The sequence below is a fragment of the Ursus americanus genome, chromosome 8, assembly GCF_024610735.1.
Source record: "Ursus americanus isolate L20-20 chromosome 8, mUrsAme1.1.p, whole genome shotgun sequence".
Lineage (NCBI taxonomy): Eukaryota > Metazoa > Chordata > Mammalia > Carnivora > Ursidae > Ursus > Ursus americanus.
In genome coordinates, this window is record NC_142134.1 from 45565602 (window position 1) to 45589705 (window position 24104).

General features: G+C 38.1%; 1 protein-coding gene and 1 pseudogene across 1 annotated transcript in view; both read left to right on the forward strand.

Annotated features, from left to right (window-relative positions):
• The window catches only part of CORIN (corin, serine peptidase), a 234581-nt gene that overhangs the window by 66116 nt on the left and 144361 nt on the right, over positions 1-24104 (forward strand). The window contains 1 exon segment of the mRNA XM_045815912.2: positions 6618-6825. Coding sequence (XP_045671868.2) covers positions 6618-6825 — 208 coding nt within the window.
• On the forward strand, positions 17244-18894 carry LOC123804001 (small ribosomal subunit protein eS4, X isoform-like; annotated as a pseudogene).

Here is a 24104-nt window from a genome sequence, read left to right on the forward strand (position 1 = left end):
CATGACCTGAGCCAAAGGCAGGTGCTTAACTGACTGAGCCACCTGGGCATCCCATAAAATAGTTTTTTTTTTAAGATTTTATTTATTTCTTCGACAGAGATAGAGACAGCCAGCGAGAGAGGGAACACAAGCAGGGGGAGTGGGAGAGGAAGAAGTAGGCTCATAGCAGAAGAGCCTGATGTGGGGCTCGATCCCAGATCGCTGGGATCACGCCCTGGGCCGAAGGCAGACGCTTAACCGCTGTGCCACCCAGGCACCCTCCCATAAAATAGTTTTTGAACCAGGGGCCCTACATTTGCAATTTACCCTGGATGCCCCAAATTACGTAGTCCGTTCTGCTCCTTGATTTTACTGTGATTGGACCAACTTCAGTCTCTTACTTGCCCTTGAATAAAGTACAGTGCCAAGCAATGCCATGAACTAATTGTCATCGGCCTAGTCAGGACTCATGCCTGGATCTAGGGATAGGGAGAGGCCTCTGAAACTTCATGGCTGCTATTCCATTTAGGGATGGGGGAGTTGATACTGAGCATACAACCGAGAAGAACTATTCCATTCTTCCTCCTTTGTTGTTGCTGTTGTTGAGTGGTTGCTCGTGTTTTATTTTCTAATCTTACATTGCTTTGTAATAAGATAAAGGTATATTTATTAAAAAGAAATAGTATGTCATATGCATTCCAAAAACTAGAAATTTAAATATTTCCTTTCGAGTATGTAGAACAGGTCCTCCCTTACAGTCTTATTCCCTGTAAAATATTCCTTTGTAAATTCAGAGAGTAAAATGGTAAGTACCAGCTCAACTTGAGGCTGACTTGTTACCAATTTTTTTTCAAGATTTTATTTATTTATTTGAAAGAGAGAGAGAGCACGGGCAGGGGAGAGGGGGAAGGGCAGAGGGAGAGGGAGAAGCAGACTCCCCACTGAGCAGGGAGCCCCAGTGGGGTGGATCTCAGGACTCTGGGATCATGACCTGACCAGAGGCAGACACTTAAACAACTGAGCTAAGCAGGCGCCCCAGCAAAAAGTTTTATAGTTTATCATATATGCTAATGGTAGGCATTGTAAAAGCGTCACTTAATCTTCATAATAACTGAAAACACAGTAATTTGCAGATGAAGAAACATAAACAGAGAAGTTCAAGGAACTTGTGAAAGGTCACATAAATACAGAATAATAAAGGCAGGACTTGAATCAGACTGTGCAACCACCATGCTATGTGTGGGAAAAGTGTTTTACAAACATGAAAGTCCATATTTGAATTATTGTTATTATTCAATCATTCACAATTCTAGAATAGATAATTATATGGGACAAGATGTAGTTCCTTAAAAATTAATGAAAAAGGACAGATGAAGATGTGACAGCTAAAATGTTACATCTTACTTTGTTCTATGGAATGTGAATAATTAATTTACAATAAAATATTGACCCCTCACTGTGTTACAGTGTTGCCACAGTAGATATTTGTTGGATGAATGAATGACAACAGGTTGTGTGCCTTTAGCTACCACCCAAACATCTTAGAATCATGTAGTGTGAATGTGTGTGTATGAATTATATGGGAGAATGACCTAGTAATAGGTATATGTAGGATATTAAAGCTTAAATGTTGGCAAAGACTTCCCAAGAGACCTGAGGTTGTATTAAAAATGTTAAGTCTGGAATATATGTAATTATATAGAAAATATTAAACCCCAGTCCTCGTACATCTTCTGGCAGGAGTAGCTAGATCTTACTTAACTTTGGTAATTCATACAGTGTTGTACTAACTAGGCACTTATATTTTTTGCCTGTGCATAAATTGGCAAGACATTGGGTTACTTGTGTCCTTGAATTTGTCTGTAAAGTCTTTTGTTTACAAATGCCACAATTGACTCATGTGTTTTACTTGGTCTCATTGATTTTCTCTTATGAGAAATAAAATAGTTACCATGGGGCGCCTGGGTGGCTCAGTCATTAAGCGTCTGCCTTCGGCTCAGGGCATGATGCTGGTGTTATGGGATCGAGCCCCACATCAGGCTCCTCCACTGGGAAGTCTGCTTCTCCCTCTCCCACTCCCCCTGCCTGTGTTCCCTCTCTCTCTGGCTGTCTCTCTCTCTGTCAAATAAATAAATAAAATCTTAAAAAAAAATAGTTACCATGTTTGTATTCAAAGATGTTTACAGAGTTGCTTAAGAAGCCCGGATCCTCACAGAGAGGCCCTGTCTTTAACTTTGTGTTCCGTCTTATCTTTCTGTAAACTTCTTATGGATCTCCCTAAGTACACAAAGTCCTTTCAAACTGGTTTGTCCCAGAAATCCTTTGGACAAAATGTAACTTTTCGTGTAAGTTATCTAGAATAGAGAATGGCTTTCATTATTCCATTCTGCTGATGTAGAACCGACCTGCGCTGACTTTGTTGTACAGCCAGGAATAGAGAAGATACTAAGCATTCCCGATCCAAATGGACTCGCAGTAAGGACGATAAACCAATTTTAATAACAGATTCACTGTTTTCTTTGAGAAAGTTTAATTTTTGCCAATCTTGAAGAAGCAACTCTATTGCTAAACTGAAGTAGATTCATCAAAATATCCTACAATGAATGAAGTAAACTTACAGTGTTTAAAATGGAATAAAATCTTTGGCAGAATTATACACAGGAGGAGAAGAGGTTATGGGATCAGAAAGACCTGGTTTTAATTTCAACTCTACAGCTTAACATCGTATAACCTCAAATACTCTCTCATCCTCACTGAATCTGTCTCATCATCTATAAAATGGGAATAAAAAAGCTTTCTCATAGGATTGTAGGAAGTTCAAGTGAAGAGTTGTATATAAGTTACCTAGCAAACATCCAGTCTAGAAGGTACTCAAGGATCTTTTATCTATTTTCTTATCTTTAATTGTTGTATTTAATACAAGACAATAAGTGGAAATGAAATTTAAAATATATTTTATATTAAAAGACAACTTGAATAAAAACTAGTAATTTATTTAGGCTTTTATTGTAAACTTATCTCACCCTATCTTCTCCGAATTATATATATTGTTTTTGCCGAAGGTATCAACGCTCTTTATACATCAGTTGAACATCAGCAGTATGCTGATTTCTGCTATGTTTTCTCTGCTATGCTGAGGTCTCATGCTAAAAGCAATTGAACATGTCTAAGGATCACGAAAAGTATCCCTTTTAGAGGAAAGGGAGGGCAGCCCCTCCTCTTTTACTTTCAACTGCTGCACTATAGTCCAGAGGGGAGTCCAAGAGAGGAATCAGTCTGGTGGAAGGAATAGGAAGGGATGACTCCCTAGGCCATTGTAAGTTCTAGGAAACAGATAATTAAAAACAATAGTTGCAATAATAGCCATCAACCTTAGTGCTTTGGGTCTCAGATATACTGGCTTGTTCACATCTACATCTATCTTGTTTAATAAGAAACCTTTTAGTGGGAAGACTTTTTTCTCTGTAATCTCCCCATTCATGCAGTGAATAACTATTGAGTGTCTACTATTTGGTATCCCAGTGATGTTATTTCTAGTGATGTGGATGAATACTGGGGATAAGTAAATAAATAAACTGACAGACAGACAGACAAGATTGTATGAGGTAGTCCTGACACTACAATGAAAATAAAACAGGATAATGTTATTAAGGGACATAGGAGCACTTTGGATGGTTTAATTATGGGAATGGGAACTTTTGTTGTCTCCTGAGAAGGAAATATCTTTTTTTCTTTTGAGCAGCTCACATTGCCATGAACATAAAATAGCACACCAAATATAAGTTACCTTACTATCTTGCATTTTTCAAATGATTTCTCAGTATTCAGTAGTTTCTTTGGCTACTGAATGGGGGTGGGGATGAATTAGCCTTTTGGTCATCTCATTGCTTCAAATATAGTTTGTCATCAAGTGTATAAACTCCAAAGCTGTGAGCCTTACAGAAAATCATGTAATATAAAATAAATGATAGCATGTGGTCAGTGTACATGGGTGTGTTATCTATGGATATAAATTCAGCCCTTGTGACATAGCATTACATACTTTTTAGTCTTTTCCTTTCATGGGACATTAAGAATTACCTTCTTAAGATCTGTTTTTAACATAATAACTCCTTTTGTGTTAGCCTAGGGTCTCCAAATAGAAGTTATTCAGAACACATAAGTTGAAGATCTGGATTTTTCACAGAATGGCTCTGCATAGCTGGGCAGATGTCTTAGACATCCTAAAATTGAGTTTCCCCATGTATAATATAGACGCAGTACCACTTTACCAGGTTGTGAAAACGAGATAATTGTGAATGAGAGCCTCTGAGTCCCTGTTTTCGTATCTGGCACAGGCTGGTTTTCAATAAATGTTTTCCTGAGATTGATTTTCCAGAGATGATGTCATATTTTTGATGGAGTAGAGCTCCTAATCTCAGCTCTTTTAAGTAAGCATCTCGGCTTCTAGCACAGTACATACAGTTGGTCATTTTGAAGTTTTCTGTCTGTAAGGTCTCCCTGCCTATGCTGCTGTCCTGTACTGAAATGTGTTTTAACCTCCCTCACGCAATTACGTGACTGTCATAACCTCCCTCACGCAATGACGTGACTGTCATAACCTCCCTCACGCAATGACTTGACTGTCATATTGATGAAACTTGCCCAGAATGCCCCACCTTAGCACTCACGTGAGGCTGAATTCACGTGTCAATGTGTCTACTTCGGTTCTGTCTGAATATTTTAATTTGGATTTTCTTCTTCTCCAATTCCTTTCTTTCCCATTTTGTATCTTGAGTTTGATGAGGTCCAAAAAACTGTCGTGCCCTTAAATTTTCGGCCGAGTCTATCCTAGGGTCTATCATGCAGAGAAATTCCACATGTCATTGGTTGCCTTTGAAAGTGGAAAGTGTTTTGATCCTGCCCCACTGAGCTCAGCACACTTTGGGTTAGATAATAAAAACAATGGCAAAATGTGTCTTTTCATGAAGTCTGAGACTGAGCTAATGGCTATAATCCGGTCATTTGGGGGAAAGACTTCCTACAGAGTTTGGGCAGTTTTCAGAGAGGTTTGAAAAAAGAGAAGTGAGATTAGGAAGTACACTTAGGAGACTAGGGAAGGCAGTGAGAGGATCAGAAGTAAAGTCTTTGAGGTGACCTATGTAAAGGAAGCAGAAGAAGAGGTTGGGAATCCTTCTGTGGTAGACTGTATTTATTCTGTATGGCAGATCAAAGAGTTAGTTTGGCCATTTTATCAGAGATGCAGCCTTATTTTTTAACACTATTTTTATTAAAATGAAATTAACCTTAGGTTTGGAGAGGTTTTTGTCTTTATTTCTTTGACTGGGAATTATATATTTATCAGAAGAGATGTTGCTTTTCTTATTGAGCTCCTTTCCTTTCTTGCTTTTCTCCCCCTCTCAACATAATTAGAATTAATACTTTCACTTCATTTCCAAAACCTGAAGATTCTGCTTTTAAATAGTAGCTTACTTAAATAATAACCAAATTTTAATTATCTCCTTTTTTAAAAAAAGACTGTATTTATTTATTTGAAAGTCAGACAGAGTGAGAGAGAGAGAGCATAAGCAAGGGGATGGGTAGAGGGAGAAGCAGACTCCCTGCTGAGCAGGGAGCCCAATGTGGATTTCGATCCTGGGACTCCAGGATCATGACCTGAGCCAAAGGTAGATGCTTAACTGACTGAACCACCCAGGCGCCCCTAATTATCTCCTTCTTAAAGCAAAAGTAATGAATCTTTATACAAACTAAAAAGAGAATACAGAATTAAAGCAAGAAAAATAGAATAGTCTCCTAAAATCCTATTACCTGCACTCATATTAATATTTTGATTTAATATGACACCAACCATCAAATTCAGGGACTGGAGAAGAAAGAGAGGCTGTGGAGGGAGAAGAGCCATCTATGAAACAAAATGAAATTGGAGGCTCTGACTGACCCTGGACTGTTGGCACAGACAAGATTGGAAACCTTTGCATATTATGTATTTTTTAAAACAGGATCCTGGTATACACATTGTTTTGTGACTTGCTGTTTTTATTTATTATAAGCACCATTCTATATGATTGAATAGTCTTCTAAAACTTCTCTCATATAGCTAAGTGTTCTGTTGTTTGAGTTTCAAAGTATTTTAAACCAATTTCCATTGGTGAATGTTAAGGTGATTCGTGTCTTTTAAAAATTATGAACTGTGTAGAGATGAAGATCCCTGTAAAAAATCCATATTCGCAATCATGATTATTTCCTTAGGATACATTTTTAGAAATTTTACAGTGCCAAAGGATATGCATTTAACATATATAACATATAATATACCATTGCTCTACCTAGCTACGGTCCAAAATAGTGCTTGCCAACTTATGTGCCCATCAGCTAGGCGTGAGAGTGTATTTTCCTCTGTATTTGCCCAGGACACAGGTACTATGCCTTTGTGACTATTGGTACCTTGATTTCCTTATCATATGCACAAACACACACACGCTTATTTGGACATTTGTGTGTGTCTTATTGTATATCTGTAATTATTCCTCCAGAATATATTTTATCTTATGAATGTGTCAGCCTGTTACATCGAGTGAGTTTGTAGACATACAATTCTGATGTGTCTGCTCCTAAATATAATTATCTTGACTCCCCAGGCGCCTGTGCGAACATCACCCACAGCCAGTGTCAGCTGCTGTCCTACCAAACCACACTCACACCGCTCTTCCCGATTGTCCAGAACATGGAAGTGGAGAAGTTCCTCAAGTTCTTCATGTACCTCCATCGCCTCAGCTGCTATCAGCATATCATGCTTTTTGGCTGTAGCCTCGCCTTCCCTGAGTGCGTCAGTGATGGTGACGACAGGTATTTTGGAATCGAAATCATGCTGTGATAAGAGTCCGTTGGAGCAGAGGTGTCTGAGAGGAGTGAAATCATCCCGACCTACCACCGTTTAGTTTTGTTAAAGGAGAAGATATCCCATACCAGTCATAGCCAGTTGTAATTCTTTTAAACTAGAATTTTTTGTGAAAACCTGGAATACTTTTGTTTTTGGGAAGAAATTATTCTGGATGTGAGATTGAGGCAATCAGCCGGGATACTGAGTAGCCGTTTCAGTGAGGGTCTGGCAGAAGACAGCACACTCAAAGGGGTGGCTGAAAAGAGCTTATTCAAGAGAAGATTTATAGACATATGGGCAGGTTAAGAGGCCAAATAAGTGACGGAAGGCACCAGGGTCTCATGATAGGGGACACAATTCCACCACCCAAGTCGTGGAGGGGGGAAAAGGGCAGGCAGCAGCTGGAAAGAGTTGCAGCCGTGGGCAAGGGGTCTTGCAGCCAGCCACGTGCTGCAACCCTAGGCAGAGGGGCCCAGCCCCCGCCAGCCAGCCTGTCAGCCCCGCAGGAGAGAGAAGAAATAAATACTCTGACCTCACTCTCCTCCTGCCTTCCCGTCTGCCGGGGCCTCCCACCATCTAAACTCACCCACAGCCATTGGGCAAGGGTGTGTTATTGATGTGAGCATAATAGATGAGATCCAAAATCTCATCCAAATATTATTGGGTCCAAAGTCCCAAATCTCATCCTCTGAAACAGGTATAGGTGAGATGCTGGGTGTTCTTGTGGTCAACACTGGAACCCAGAGCAGGGTGAGGAGGGTGAAGGGTCGATGCAGAGGGACAAAGAGAGAATGTCTAGTACAAGATCACATAAGATTAGAGAGCATTTTCTTATTTTGGGTGGGGAAAGAACGTGTGAGGGAGTGTGCTTGTGGATGTGTCTTGTAAGCTCTTTTTTTTTTTTTGAGATAAAATTGACATATAACACTATATTGGTTTCAAGTGTACCACATAAAGATTCAATATTCAGATATATTGCCAAAGGATCACCACAGTAAGTCTAGTTAACATCCGTCACCACACAGTTATACATTGTCTTTTTCTTATAATGAGAACTTTTCAAATCAAGTCTCTTAGCAACTTTTGAATGTACAATACAATATAGTCTCCATGTTGTATATTACATCTCTGGGAATTATTTAGTTTGTAACTGGAAGTTTGTACTTTTTGATCATCATCACCTTCTTGAAATAACATAATTTCAATATTATATTATTATATTGAAATAATAACTTTCAATAAGAGTAAATCAATGAAAAGTATGTTAAGGAATTTTTAAGTTTACTAAGTATACATTTTTAAAGTTTTCCTGAAGGATATGTTAAATACATAATCATGGAAAACATCAATTATCTTCTGAATTAAAATGTTAGGGAGTTTTCAGAATAATAATGTTAGAATGAAATTCATTTTCAAGTTCAAGTAGATTCCAAGTTATTTGTACTAATTTAATTTGTGTATAAAATATGTTTTGAACAGGACAAAGGCATTTATTGTTTTGACTGGGGAAAGCCTGCATTGCCACAGAATAAAATCTGGGGAGAATAGAAGCCGTAGATTGTTTATTGTAGAAGTAAGTAAAGAACTATGAGCAGATACCGCTTTCAGGAAAAGGTTTCGCTGGAAAGAATCACATGCAGAGCATGCTTTCGTGGCAGTATAACATGGTGGTTGGACTGTTTTATAAATTACTACAAGCTGGGTGGCTTAAACAGACATTTATTCCCTCACAGTTCTAGTAATTAGAGGTCTAAAATCAGACAGGGCCATGCTCCTTCTGGGGGTATTGAGAGTGAAGAAGTCATTTTCTCCCTTTGCCAGCTTCTGGTAGTTTCAGGCTTTCCTTGACCTGTGGCCACATCACCCCATGCTCTCCCTCCAACCTCACATAGCCTGCTCTGTGTGTCTCTCTTCTCTTGTGAGGACGCTTGTCGTTCATCTACGTAGCCCAAGATGATCTCATCATCTCAAGGTTCTTAACTTAATTATGCCCACAAAGACCTCTTTTCCAAATAAGGTAGCATTCACAGATTCCAGAAGTTAGGACATGGACACATCATTTTGGGGCTGTCCATTCAACACACAGCAGTGGCTGAGACAGCAGGCTATGGAACAATGTGTCTCAGCCTTCTCACCTGTAAAATGGAGGTAATAGTTGAACCTCCTTTGCAAAGTTCACGTAAGGTTCAAATGACAGAGGGAGCTGGGAACGGTGCCTGGCTTTTATGAAGAACTCAAGAAATGTTAGCAACGGCTATCAAATCATGGGTTGAGAAGGAGAGGTAGTACTAATGAAATTAAGAGAATAAAGAGTATTTCTAACATATGCTAAGTATTGAAGGATTGCAAAAAAAGATGTGGAATACCATATGGATTGAGAGAAAATTGGGTCGAATACTCAAGGCTGTTGGAGTTGGATTCTTGTTCCACTTCTTAATTTCAAACAGTTTCACTTACCTCTCTTTTCTTGAATTTCTCCATGGAGTCATATGTGTGCATAGATGAAACAATGAAAGAAAGCTTCCTGGGGACTCTGAATTCATTTTGGTCAACCTTCTTATTATAATTCAACCTCCAATCTCACTTAAATCAGTTGTAAAATTCTAGTTAAGCTACTCAGTCTTCAGGGCAATTTTAGGTAAAATTTGTTTTTCTCCTGAAGAATGCTCTCATGTAAGTGTTTTCTATTATAATGGATAATAATTTATAGTCACTTTCCAGGTATACTTTGGGGACTTATCCTATTTTTTTATTATTACATTTATTATTATGTTTAATTTTATAATTATACTTCCAGACCAGTGCTTCCTGCTGTCATTTAGTGTGTGCATGGAAACCACAAGCTAAATTTAATAAGCATAAGAAGTTCATAAAGGTAAAATGTATTGTAGAAAATACTTCAAATACAGTTTTCTTATATTTCACTATTTTGGATCATCCGCTGTACTAATTTTCTCTAACTATTCAAATAATGGAGAATTGCTTATATTCCATCCTAGGCAAAATAGGTACTTAGTAATATTTAAAATTTAGTTTAAAAAGATCTAGTGGAATATATAAATAGTATGGTTTTTAATCTGCCCCTTTGAGACCACAGATTTTATAACATTAACTACATTTTATAACAATAAACTTTAAGTTGCTGCTTAGACTAGTGTTACTATTAATAAATATGTGTATCATCCACTATAACACAGGCTAACTGAAGTGGTATATAATTTATATGGATTCAATGAAATTTATCTCAAACTGTAGAGATCTAGCTGATAAACCATTTGGATAGCCTTAAAAATATATGGGTTAGAAGGAGTAGCTTAAAAATATCAGCAAATAGCTAGAGAGAAATCCACAATTCCTGGGCCAGGAGAATAACGGTTGTTTCTGAATGGCTTTTTGACACACCAGGTACAATTAATGTCTCTGCTTGGAGGAGAAAACAGGTATTGCAAACACATGCTTTTGATGTGTATAATTATCACTCATACCCAACCTGTTTGAATAATAGGCTTATAACATTATCAAAGCTGAAGGGGGGTCAGTATGGCTTGGAAGGCCCAGTTTTGCTTCTAGAAGACACCCAGGAGACCTGCTGATGTAGGGTGATATCTTCTAATACTTTGCAGAGAAACTTTGTGCTCATGAGATGAGTCCCTAACATTAAAAACTTAACATGTTTGCTATTGATTCCCTCCCGCCGGAATATTGATTTGTCACTAGGTCCTTCACAGAAATTCTTAATATCTGTGGGAAGGAAACTAAAATTATTTAGCCAGATTAGTTGAGATTAGAGATTGTATTTCAAACCTAGGAACTACAGGACAGTTTTCTGTAATATACTTAATCCCTGTAGGATTGTGATAGGAATCAAACAAGCTTCTTCAAATGAGCCTCTTAAAAACTGCTCTGCTTTTTCTCAAATAAGTATGTTCACTGGAAATTAGAACATTTAACCTGGCAACTACAGAGAAAGCACTTGAGGGGCTTCTGGTTGACTCAGTCAGTTAAGCGTCTGCCTTTGGCTCAGGTCACGGTCCTGGCGTCTTGGGATCGAGCCCCATGTCAGGCTCCCTCCTCAGTGGGGAGTCTGCTTGTTCCTCTCCCTTTGCCCCTCATGCTCTCTCTCTCTCTCTCAAATAAATAAATTAATAAAATCTAAAAAAAGAAAAAAAGAATGAAAGCCCTTGAAAGTCTTAGGGAGGATGAAACCTAATTCAAACTGTACGTCTGCCAATTGCCAGTATTAAGACCTTAGGCATTTTAGTCAGCCTTCTGATCCTCAGGTTCACTCATCTCTGTAATGAGAATGACAAGACCCCCTTCACTGGCTGCGTTTGTGTGTATTCAGCAGAATGATTGATATAAAGTGCCCATGCATGGTCTACACTGTGTGGCACAGAGTAACTTCTCCATGAATAGTAACTTACTATTATTGAAATAGTAGTCAACGATGACATATGATTTTCTGGGAGGGTATAAACTTCATCACTTCTTTCAGAGATGCAAGATTTGCATTTTTTCCCCCATTCTTCCCACCTTCTAAACCTGATTAGTAATGTTGAGTATCATTTCATGTGTCTGTTGGCCATCCGTATGCCTTCTTTGGAAAAATATCTATTCAGGTCCTCTGCCCGTGTTTTTAATTGGAATTTTTTTGGTGTTGAATTATAGAAGCTATTTATATATTTTAGATATTAACCCCTTATCAGATATATCATTTGTAAATATCTTCTCCCATTCAGTAAGTTGCCTTTTTGTTTCGTTGCTGGTTTCTTTCGCTGTGCAAAAGATTTTTATTTTGGTGTGGTCCCAATAGTTTAGTTTTGCTTTTGTTTCCCTTGTTAGAGGAGACTTATCAAGGAAAATGTTTCTATGGCCAATATTGAAGAAATTCCTGCCTATATTTTCTTCTAGGAATTTTATGGTTTCACGTTTCACATTTAGGTCTTTAATCCAGTTTGAGTTTATTTATTTTTTTACAGGTTTATTTGTTTATTTTAGTGAGAGAGAGAGTGAGAGAGTGACTGAGCAAGCATGAGTGGGGAAGGGTAGAGGGAGAGAATCTTAAGCAGACTCCTCACTGAGTGCAGAGCCTGATGCGGGGCTCAATCTCATGACCCTGGGATCATGACCTGAGCCAAAACCAAGAGCTGGATGCTTAACTGACTGAGCCACCCAGGCATCCCAGAGTTTATTTTTGTATATGATAAAAGAAAGTGGTCCAATTTCATTCTTTTGGATGCAGCTGTACAGTTTTCTCAACACCATTTGTTGAAGAGACTGTCTTTCCCTCATTGTGCATTCTTGCCTCCTTTGTCGTAGATTAACTGACCATAAAATTGTGGGTTTCTTTCTTTTTTTTTTTTTAAAGATTTTATTTATTTATTTGACAGAGAGAGACAGCGAGCGAGAGAGGGAACACAAGCAGGGGGAGTGGGAGAGGAAGAAGCAGGCTCATAGCAGAGCAGCCTGATGTGGGGCTCAATCCCAGAACGCCAGGATCATGCCCTGAGCCGAAGGCAGACGCTTAACGACTGCGCCACCCAGGCGCCCCTGTGGGTTTATTTCTGACTCTCTGTTCAGTTTCATGGATCTATGTGTCAGTTTTTTGTGCTGGTACTATACTGTTTTGATTACTATAGCTTTGTAGTATATCTTGAAGTCTGGGATACCTCCAGCTTTGTTCTTATTTCTCAAAATTGTTTTGACTATTTGAGGTCTTTTGTGGCTCCATATAAATTTTAGTATTATTTGATCTAGTTCTGTGAAAAATGTCTTGGTATTTTGATACGGACTGTATTAAATCTGTAGATTGCTTTGGGTAAAATGGACATCTTAACAATATTAATTCTTCCAATCCTTGAGCATGGGATGTCTTTCCATTTGTTCAAGTCATCTTCAGTTCTTTCATTAGTGTTTTATAGTTTTCAGAGTACAGATCTTTCACTTCCTTGATTAAGTTTATTCTGAGGTGTTTTATTGTTTTTGGAGCAATTGTAAAAGGAATTGTTTTCTTGATTTCTCTTTCTGCTATGTTGTTATTAGGGTATAGAAACACTACTGATTTTGGATTTTTGTAACTTTTCTGATTTCACTTATTACTTTTAATAGTTTTTTGGTGGACTCTAGGATTTTCTATATATAGTATCATATCATCTGCAAATAGCAACAATGTAACTTCTTCTCTACCAATATGGATGCTGCTTAGTTCTTTTTATTTTCTGATTGCTGTGACTAGGATTTCCAGTATTATGTTTAATAATAGGGTGAGAGTGGACATCCTTGTCTTGTTCCTGATTTTATAGGAAAAACTTTCAGTTTTTTATCATTGACTATGACGTTGGCTGTGGGTTTTTTATATATGGCCTTTATTATGTTGAGGTATGCTCCCTCTAAACCCACTTTGCTGATAGTTGAACTTTGGATGTTGAATTTTGTCAAATGCTTTTCCACATCTATTGAGATGATCATATGATTTTTATTCTTTGCTCTGTTGACGTAGTGTATCACGTTGATTGATTTGCAAATACTGAACTATCCTTGCATCCCTGGAATAAATACCACTTGATCGTGGCGAATGATCCTTTTAATGTATTATTATTGAATGTGGTTTTCTAATATTTCAGTTGAGGATTTTTATATCTATGTCCATCAGCGATATTGGCCTGTAGTTTTCTTTTTTTTATGGTGTCTTTGGTTTTTTCTTCTAAAATTTTGATAATATATCAAGACTGGAATTCTGCTATGTTGTAACTTTCATTCACTTTATGTGCATCTTTTGAGCTTTTGCTTTTGCTAAAATCTCAGTAGGTAAATAAAAGTTCTAGGCCCATTTTTGTTTCAGTCCCTAGGGAGGAAGAAAAACTGTTGAAAGAAACAAGTGATATTAAAAATTGCCTTTTGGAAGGCACAATTTGCTCATTTCTCATAATTGCCCTAGGTTTCCTTTTGGAAGCAGCAGAGCTCCCTGGAAAAAATGAGCCCATACTCCAGTTTCCATTACTTAAAGTTACAATAAAAGTTCCTTGTCATTTCAAGTACACAGATGATATGGTCTTCCTATTCTGTTCCTTCATATTACTTGAAGATGGCCATATTACTGAAATGGCCCCAGGTGAATAATCAAGATGGGCACCAAAATTCTTACTGAAATGATTAAAACATATTTGCTATACTAGAATTCTAAAACATCTCCCCCATCATCCAATTTATACTCACAGTTTCTACTCCTGCACAGCATTGTATTGCCATGCCATTTCTGAATTAAATTTTACTGACAATGTTTTAATAAGAGAGTAAAGTTTATCTGCTTCTAATGTAATTTTGGAAGGCTTACTGTGTCCTCAAATGTGTTATTTTATAAGACAGCATGGGCCAATCTCCTTGCGTAAATGCAACCCTGAAATCATCTTAAAAGCTAATTGGAAAATACAGCTTGCTTTAAAACAATTTTCGAAGTATTCATTTATTATATAAAGTCAGCATAGGCTTATTTTATTAACTTTTTCTAAATGGAGAATAATTATATACTGCTAATTTATTTTACTAAAGATTTTATCTATGTCCCAAAAACTCTATTGTGTCACATTTGGGAATGAATGGAAACATTACAGAATTAACATTGTTTCATGATTATAGTTTTAAAAGTTTATATAGGTCAGTAGTCAAATAAATAAAGATGAGCTTTGTTGCTCTTACCAACGAAGTATTCTGAAAGGCATTTGCCACTTACTTCTCTGAGTTTATCAACGACCTGGGAAGCAGCAAGCTTTTTTATCCAAACCAGTGCTGGCCACATGGCTGTTGAGATGGTCAATTGTATGACTGTTTCCTTTTCAACGTCAGTTAATCTAGTCCAGTCTGCTAGACTAATCTAGCAGTTAATCTAGTCTGCTTTTTGACATCATACATAAGATATTAGATGATAAGTAAGGTTCCATTTTATGAGCCAAAGTGGCTCCAATGTGGGTAAGATATAGTCAGATAACTCATATTACTTCAATTTTACAAAGACATAAAGCTAGAGATTCAGGTCATGACCAGCTCAGCTCTTTCTGACAATGCCTTGTCACATCACTGATGGTGTCTCAAGCACACACATTTTGTCAAGCTCAGTGGAGTCATTTGTTTATTTTTCTCCTCAATAATTCATTGGTATTATGTGGACGTGACTAGAATGTAGATTTAATATTTCTGATTCAATTCATTTGAAGATCCATATGTAAGACATCATTTCATGATGTACAAAAAATCAAAAGAGCTGCAAAAATAATTTAACAATGGCAAGTTTCTTTTGTGATTTGTTAATCCTCCATCCCATGGGCCCTGGTAGTATGCCAAGTATTAATGAGAATCAGGATTGTGTTGGTTACAAGTTGTATGGAATTTTATATTCCCTTTCAGGGGTGATTGTGTGGTTTTTACATTATTCACACTCATCTTAAGTCAAGCTGTGTTTATCTGTTGGTATTTCCTTGTTTTTCTATTTTAAGGGTGATCCCCTACTATTGGCATATAAACAAGACACTTAATCTGTAGAGTCTTCATCCATAACAATCTTACTGACATTTTCCTCTTACATGAGAATTATTTTAAGATTGAACAGCACGTGTAAAATTTGCTGACCTAATGGGGAGGAAATCACATGAGCAGGGCCAGCATGAGCTCTTGTATAATCCATATAAGTTGAGATTCTTGTAGTGATGGTTCTGCTCCCAACCTTGCTGACAGCTTTATTCCAAGTGGGCCACTGAATTAGCCCCTGCATGTGATCCCTTTATTTTGTCAACAGACATTTGCTGACTGTGTATACTAGGTATAAAGCCACAAAAAAATAGATCCTTGACCTCATATGGAACTTTTATTATATTGAAGAGAAATAAGCAAATAGATAACAAATAAAAAATTAAAATAAATAAATAAATAGTAGTACATACTAGGTATAAAGCCACAAACAGAATGAGATCTTTGACCTCATGGGACTTTTTATTATATTGAAGGGAAATAAACAAATAAATAGGTAATGAATAAAAAATTAAAATAAATAAATAGTACTATATCAGACAGTGATCAGTGCAATGGAGAAAATTGCAGCAAGGAATTGGAGAGCATTGGGAGAGTGGGGATGTGGTGGCAAGAGGTGCAATTTTAAGCAGAGTGTTGTTCAGGGAAACTTCCCCACGGAGATCTGTGAGGATAGAGAAGCCAGGAGATGAAGGAGACCTGAACACCTGTTGGTGTTTCCAATTTATTTAAGCATTTATTGGCACCTACAATGTGCCAGGTGCCTAGGTTGATGCTAGGGATATGGAGGTCAATAAAATACAGTTCTGCCTTCAAGGAACTCAGCATAATAGGGGACGAGACATGAGAATGATTAAATTGTTATACAGTGTGATCAGTTTACAAAGTGTGGGGGTAACAGAGAGACAGAGGAAGAACTGTTTCCATTGACATTATTAAGGAAGTCTACTCCCAGGGAGGAAGTAACAACTGAATTGGTTTTATTTATTTATTTATTTATTTATTTATTTATTTATTTATTTATTTATTTATTATGTTAGTCACCATACAGTACGTCATTAGTTTCTGATGTAGTGTTCCATGATTCATTGTATGCATGTAACACCCAGTGCTCCTGCAATATGTGCCCTGGATGAATTGGTTTTAGAGGATGGAAAGAAGTTTGCCATGTAGACAAGGTAGAATAGGAAGGCATTTCAGGTAGAGTAACATTCTAGATCTATCGTATATTGGGAGAACTACAACTAGCTTAATTCTACTAGGATACAAAATGGGGAGAGCACAAACATATTTTAGGGAATTTTAGAAGTAAAAGTAGCAGCACTTAGTGATTAATTGCATATGAATGGTGAGGTTGAGGGTGAGGCAAAGGTTTTTGGGCTTGGGACTTGGGTAGATAGTATTACCACCAAGAAGATCATGTCTATCAAAGGAGGTGGGGGGGTTGGGCTAATATTGACATAATGTCTTTATCTGGTTCAAGAAGTGCATGACAGTATTATTCCTTTCAGAGGAGTTAAGAACATTTTCTCTTCTGTAAGAGATGACATGATTTATACTTTCATCGAGTGGTTTGCTAGTAAACTGGCTCCCTCATAAAACCAAACTGCTGATTTCTGCATGGGTTGCCGGCATTCCCGTATGAGAGGCTATGGCTCCTACCAGCCTTCTCCACATGGCTTTCTCTAAGTTCCAGTAACTGCTCTTTCTTTCCCTTGTTCCTTAAGACTGGGTGCTAACAGAACTTGTCCCAGCATTCCCCTCGTTGGTCTCTCTAAACCCTGCCAGCACCTTTGTTAAGTGGCCCTTTCATTCAATGCTCTACAGTGATGCTACTTCAGCAGGTCATTTCTTTGCTGCTGAACCATGGCTATTACAAATGAAAAATAAGACAGACATAGTCCTCACTTTTAAAGAATTTCAGACCAGTATGACCAAAAAATACCTTGACATTTCCCATTATTTTTCTTCTGATGTGAGACAATGACATTTAACATTCTCTTGTACACTTTTCCATCTCCATGTCTAGTGAAGCTGGAAACCAAGGAAACCTCTTTCCTACCTTTGTCATACCCCATCTAAACCATAGCTCTTATGGTCTCTTGAGGCCAACAGAATGTGCTGGCATAGGAAGCTGATACTGCCGGTCCATCAAAAAGAAAACAAGCCATCTGTTATGTTTGTGTTTTCCAGCAGTGGTGATGAGGTCATGCTCCTGTGTCATTTGTGGATTTATTCCTGTGTTACCTGTGGCTCATGTTTATGAAAAGAGGCCAGCTAGACGACACATATTGGAGCACTGGGCTGGAGTCATGGTATCTGCCTATGAGATCTTTTTTTTTTTAGGTTTTAGTTTCCTCACAATGTAAAAGGAGGAAATAGGAGCCAATTATCTTGCAAGACTTTTCCAGCATTAACATTCTTTTCATGATGAAGGTCTGCAGCTCTGGGAGCTGCCTGTGACTGTGACTTTGTGAGCATTGTCCACTGAAAAATTTAGGAAAATGTTTTTTTAAAAATGATTGTATGAGTCTTGTCAACTCAGTAGCATGTTTCTGACCAAGTCATATATCAAAGAAAAGTGTATGAGTTACCTACTGCTGCATAACAAATTACAAATTTAGCAGCTTATAACAGTGCACATCTAGCTCTTTTTGTGCTTAGAAGAGCCATGGCTCATGGTCCCAAAAAGCATCTGAAGTGTGTAGCAGTTCCAAAGCATTGGATGCTGGATGAACTGGGTATGTTTGCCCCTTGTCCATCTATTGGTCCCTATAAGTTGAAAGAATGTCTCCCTCTCATCATTTTCCTAAGGAACAGACTTAAGTATGCCCTAAGAGGCGATGAAGTAAAGAAAATCTGTATATAGCTTTTTATTAAGATTGGTGGCAAGGTGCAAACTGATATAACCTGCGCTGCTGGTTTTATGGATGTCATCAGCATTGACAAGACTGGGAATTTCCATCTGATCTGTGACACCAAGGGTTGCTTTGCTATTCATTGGATTACACCTGAGGAGGCCAAGTATAATTTGTGTAAAGTGAGAAAGATCTTTGGGGGTGGAGGGGGAGGTCCTCATCTAGTGACCCATGATGCTTGCATCACCCACTATCCTGATCCCCTCATCAAGGTGAATGACACCATTCAGACTGATTTGAAGACTGGAAGGATTACTGGTTTCATCAAGTTTGACACTGTTAATCTGTGTACGGTGACCAGAGGTGCTAACCTGGGAAAAATTGGTGTGATCAGCAACAGAGAGAGACACTCTGGTTCTTTTGATATAGCTCATGTGTGGGATGCCAATAGCAACAGCTAATGGATTTCTCTTTCCCATGGAAAGAGTATCTGCCTCACCATTGCTGAAGAGAGAGACAAGAGACTGGTGACCAAACAGAGCAGTGGGTAAAGGATCTCTAGGTGACATGATTGGAAGTCTTTATACTTAATTAAAGATAATACAGCATGATTAAAATGAATGAATGAATGAATATAAATAAATAAATAAATAAATAAATAAAACACATTTTTTTTTTTTAAAGATTTTATTTATTCATTCGACAGAGAGAGAGACAGCCAGCGAGAGAGGGAACACAAGCAGGGGGAGTGGGAGAGGAAGAAGCAGGCTCCCAGTGGAGGAGCCTGATGTGGGGCTCGATCCCATAACACCGGGATCACGCCCTGAGCCGAAGGCAGACGCTTAACAACTGAGCCACCCAGGCACCTCATAAAACACATCTATTATCTCATAGTTTCTGTGGATCTTCACTCTGGGAATGACTTACGTGGGTCCTCTGCTTTAGGGTCTGTCATATGGGTACAATCAAGGTTTTAGCCAGGGCTGAGATCTTATCTGAATTATGTTGGAAGAATTTTAGTTCCTCAAGAGTTGTTGGACTGAGGGTCTGTTTCTAGTTGGCTGTTGGCCAGAGGTCACTCTTAAGCCCTTGCTATGTGGGCCGCAATATGGCAACTTTCTTCATCAAATCCAATAAGGGAGAGAGTCTGTTGGCAATAGAGAAGTCATAGTCTTATGTACCCTAATGATGGATGTGACATCCCATTACCTTGTATTGGTTGTAAGCAAGTCTCTAGGCTGACTGACATTCAATGGGAGGGAGGGGCTTACACAGGGCATGACTCTCAGGAGGTAGGGATCATTGGGACCATCTTAGAGTCTGCTTGCCACAGAGACTCTTTTTTTCTTTTTTAATGGTAAAATAGTTTTAAAATCTAAGCTCTTCTAATACATTTAAAGTTTAGTTTATGTGCCAAAAGTAAAAAGTGATAACTAAATGCAATGTGAGATTCTTAATGGAGATCTTGGGAATATTTGGATAGAGTTCTTAGTTAAATGTACTGTGCCAATATTAATTTCTGGTTCTGATAATTATACCGTAGTTGAATAAGAAGTTTGCCTTGGGGGCCTGGATGAAGAATATATGGAAACTTTCTGTAATGTTTTTATAAATTGTCTATAAGTCAAAAAGTAGGTCAAAGTAAAAAAATTAGAAAAAGTGATTTGTAAAATTTAAAAATCTATAGCTATATAAACCTACTTTGTGGCCATAGCTTGTTCAGTAATTTTAACATTATGTCTTTATCAGAATTTTTTTTGCAGATAACATTTATAAATTTGGAGAGAAATGGGAAGATGTTGGTCAAAGGGCGCAGTAAAGAAAAAACCTGTAATTTTGTTGTAAACAAAGCAAACAATTTCAGTACATAAATTCACTAAAAATTATATAGCTATATACAATGGAATATTATTCAGCCATAAAAAAGAATGAAATCTTGCCATTTGCAACGATGTGGATGGACCTAGAGGGTATTATGCTAAGCAAAATAAGTCAGTCAGAGAAAGACAAATACTGTATGATTTCTTTCACTCATATATGGAATTTAAGAAACAAAACAGATGAACATAGGGGAAGGGAAGGAAAAATAAAATAAGATTAAAAACAGAGAGGGAGGCAAACCATAAGAGAATCTTAACTCTAGGAAGCAAACTGTGAGTTGTTGGGTAGGGGGGAATGGGGTAACTAGGTAATGGGCATTAAGGAGGGTACTTGATATAATGAACACTGGGTGTTGTATGCAACTGATGAATCACTAAACTCTACCCCTGAAACTAATAATACACTATATGTTAACTAGATTGAATTTAAATTAAAAATTTTTGAAAATTATATAGGTAAAATCTACCACTTTTTTTGGTTAATTATTTTAGAATGTCCTGCCTAGTGAAAATACCATAAAAGCTTCACTATCATTATGTAGTAGAATTGTTTATGTATCCATTTATATGTATTGGTTTCAACAAATAATTACAGAGGTGATGTAACAGTTCTCTGCTTGAACTTTAGTTGAAATGTGTTGGGGACTTCTAACACCAAAGGTACTTCACACATCAATTTAAAATAATCACCAGTTCTAAAATAGTATTCTGATAGCCAAATCCAACTCTTTCCCTGTACAGAGCACTGTTTTCAGATGTCAGTCAACTTGCTGCTTGGATGTAGACACTCGTGTTCCAAAATAGTGTGGTCTATCTCACCACACTGTTCCATGTGATGAAAAGCCAAATACTCCAACCCCTCATAGGCAATTAGATTTCATGCGAAGCAAGAACAAATGGCTCCTCGTTTTGCTCACTGTTTGAAAGGGCTGCTTGTTATAAATACTCTGTCACTATTTCACATGTCCTGGTCCAGCAATTTGAAGCTTATGGGTCTCGGTTGGTTACACCTCTTAAGAGAGCTATTTGGAAACACTCTAGACATTTTTCTTAGGTCCTATTTTTAGAATGGAAGGCCTAATGGTATTTTAATGTCTCTAGATATTCCCAGAACAAATCTCAAGAAAAAATATCTGTTACCTTTTGAAATTTAGCGAAGCTGGTAGGATTATTACTGCTCCTCTGAGAAGTATTGTGTTAAAGAATGAATTTTGATTTACAGAATGTTAGTGGTAAAAGGACCACGGAAAATCAGCTCTTTCAAAACCCTCACTTTTCAAATGAGGAAATTGTGAGTCTTGGTGTGATTGAACTGTGGGCTTAAGATCAGACAGTGAGTGAGGAATATGGAAGTTTTAGAATGGTAGACTTAAGTTTTCCTGCAGGAGATGACCATGGTAAGAGTCAATAACAGTTAGTTTCTGAGATAAGACTCAGCTTTAGAACATGAAAATAGTCTGCTGGGCCCTTGTGTGAAGCTTTATTGCTCTTATAGATTCTGATAAAAAAATGTGGAGTCATCCAAAAATATATGGGCTCAGAAGTGAGGAAGGGTCCAGAAATCTCTTGGGAGAATTGGGCCCTGCATGTTAGACAGCTTCTCAGGGATCATCCTGCCCCCGCTCCCCACCAACAATGTTGGATGAATGTTTCCTCTGTAAATGGCACCTGGTATTCCATCAATTAGAGATTCCTTTGCTCCAGCAAACAATCTTCTAATGATGCAAAAACCTTTGGGAGGGTTAAGTGTCCATCTGTTATTATGAATTACTCTGTGTTACTTTCATCCTTCTTCTTCTTTGGCAGGCTAATTGGGATCTGATCACTTGGGGAATGTAGTTTTGATTGTAGGAAGGGAAGAAAATGTTAACGAGCCAGGAACACTGTGGTGGAGATGGCCGTCTAAGTGGGGTTGCCGGAGTGGGGGTGGCCAGGATGGTGTCTGAAACTGGAACCCAGATCAGGGACTAGAAGGTAAAGGAAGAATGCTGAAGACAAATCCAGATTACGTGTAGCTTTACTCTGGGCTGTCTCACACGTGGAAAAGAAAGAGAAATGACTTTACCTTTCCTTGGTGTTCCTTAGCCCTTTTGGCAAATACTGATTCATTGCAGGTTAACTAGGAGTTTGTGGAATGGGGGGAGAACCCAACCCTGTGTACATGGTTGGCCCACTGAGGAAGTGCATGCAAGCATGCCTTGTTTAACTGCACTTTGCCTTATCGTGCTACATAGGTGTTGCATTTTTTATAAATTGGAGGTCTGCGGCAACCCTCTGTCGAGCAAATCTATCGGCACCATGTTGCCAAAAGCCTTTGTTCACTTCATATATCTGTGTCACATTTTGGTAATTCTTGCAGTATTTCAAAGCGTTTCATTAGTATGATATTTGTTGGGATGATCTGTCATCAGTGATCTTTGATGTACTGTTGTAACTGTTTTTGAGTGCCATGAACCGTATTCATATAAGAGGGTGAACTTAATCAGTAAGTGCTGTGTGTTCCCCTGGCCATTCGCTTGTCAGTCTCCCTCCCCTCAGTCCCCTCTATTCCCTGAGACACAACAATATTAAAATTGGGCCAATTAATAACCCTATAATGGCCTCTAAGTATTCAAGTGAAAGGAAGAGTCGCACGTTTCTCACTTTAAATCAAAAACTAGAAATGATTAAGCTTAGGAAGGAAGGTGTGTCAAAAGCCAAGATAGGCCAAAAGCTACACCTCTTGTGTCAAACATCTTGTGAACGCAAAGAAAAAGTTCTAAGAAAATTAAAAGTGCTGCTCCAGTGAACACATGCATGATAAGAGAACAGAATAGCCTTGTTGTTGATATGGAGACAGTTTGAGTGGTCTGGACGGAAGATCAAACCAGCCACAACGTTGCCTTAAGCCAAAACCTAATCCTAAAGCTTAAAGCAGGGCCTTAATAACTCTCTTCAATTCAATTCTGTGAAGACTGAGAGAAATGAAAAAGGTGCAGAAGAAAAGTTTGAAGCTAGCAAAGGTTGGTCATGAGGTTTAAGAAAAGAAGCCTTCTCTAGAACATAAAAGTGCGAGCTGAAGCAGCAAGTGCTGGTGGAGAAACTGCAGCGAGTTCCCCAGAAGATCCAGCTAAATAATTAATCAAGGTGGCTACACTGAACAACAGATTTTCAATGTAGATGAAACAGCCTCTTCTTGGAAGAAGATGCCGTTGGGGGCTTTCAGAGCTAGAGAGAAGTCAATGCCTGGCTTCAGAGCTACAAAGGACAAGCTGACTCTCCTGTGAGGGGCTAATGCAGTTGTTGACTTTGAGTTGAAGCCACAGCTTATATACCTTTCCAGAATCTCTAGGGCCCTTAAGAATTATGCCAAATCTATTCTGCCTGTGCTCTATAAATGGAACAACAAAGCCTCGATAATAGCACATCTATTTACACCATGGTTACGGAATATTTTAAGCCAGATCTACTGCTCAGAAAAAAAAGATTCCTTTCAAAATATTGCTGCTCATTGACAATGCACCTGGTCACCCAAGAACTCTGATGAAGATGGACAATGAGATTAATGTTGTTTTCACGCCTGCTGACACAACGCCCATTCTGCGGCATGGATCAAGGAGTAATTTTAACTCTCAGGTCTTATTCTTTAAGAAATATAACTTGTAAGGCAATAGTTGTTATAGGTAGTGATTCCTTTGATGGATCTGGGCAGAGTAAATTGAAAACCTCTAGAAGGGATTAACCATTCAAATACTGTTAAGCACATTTGGTGTCATGGGATGAGGTCAAAATATTAACATTTTGACATTTTCAGGATTTTGAAAGGAGTTGATTCCAAACCTCATGGAGGACTTTGAGGGTTCAAGACTTCAGTGGGGGGAGTAATTGCAGGTGTGGTAGAAATCACAAGAGAACTAGAATAAGAAGTGGAGCTTGAAGATGTGACTGAATTGCTACAATCTCATGATTAAACTTAACAGAGGAGGAGTTGCTTCTCACAGATCAGCA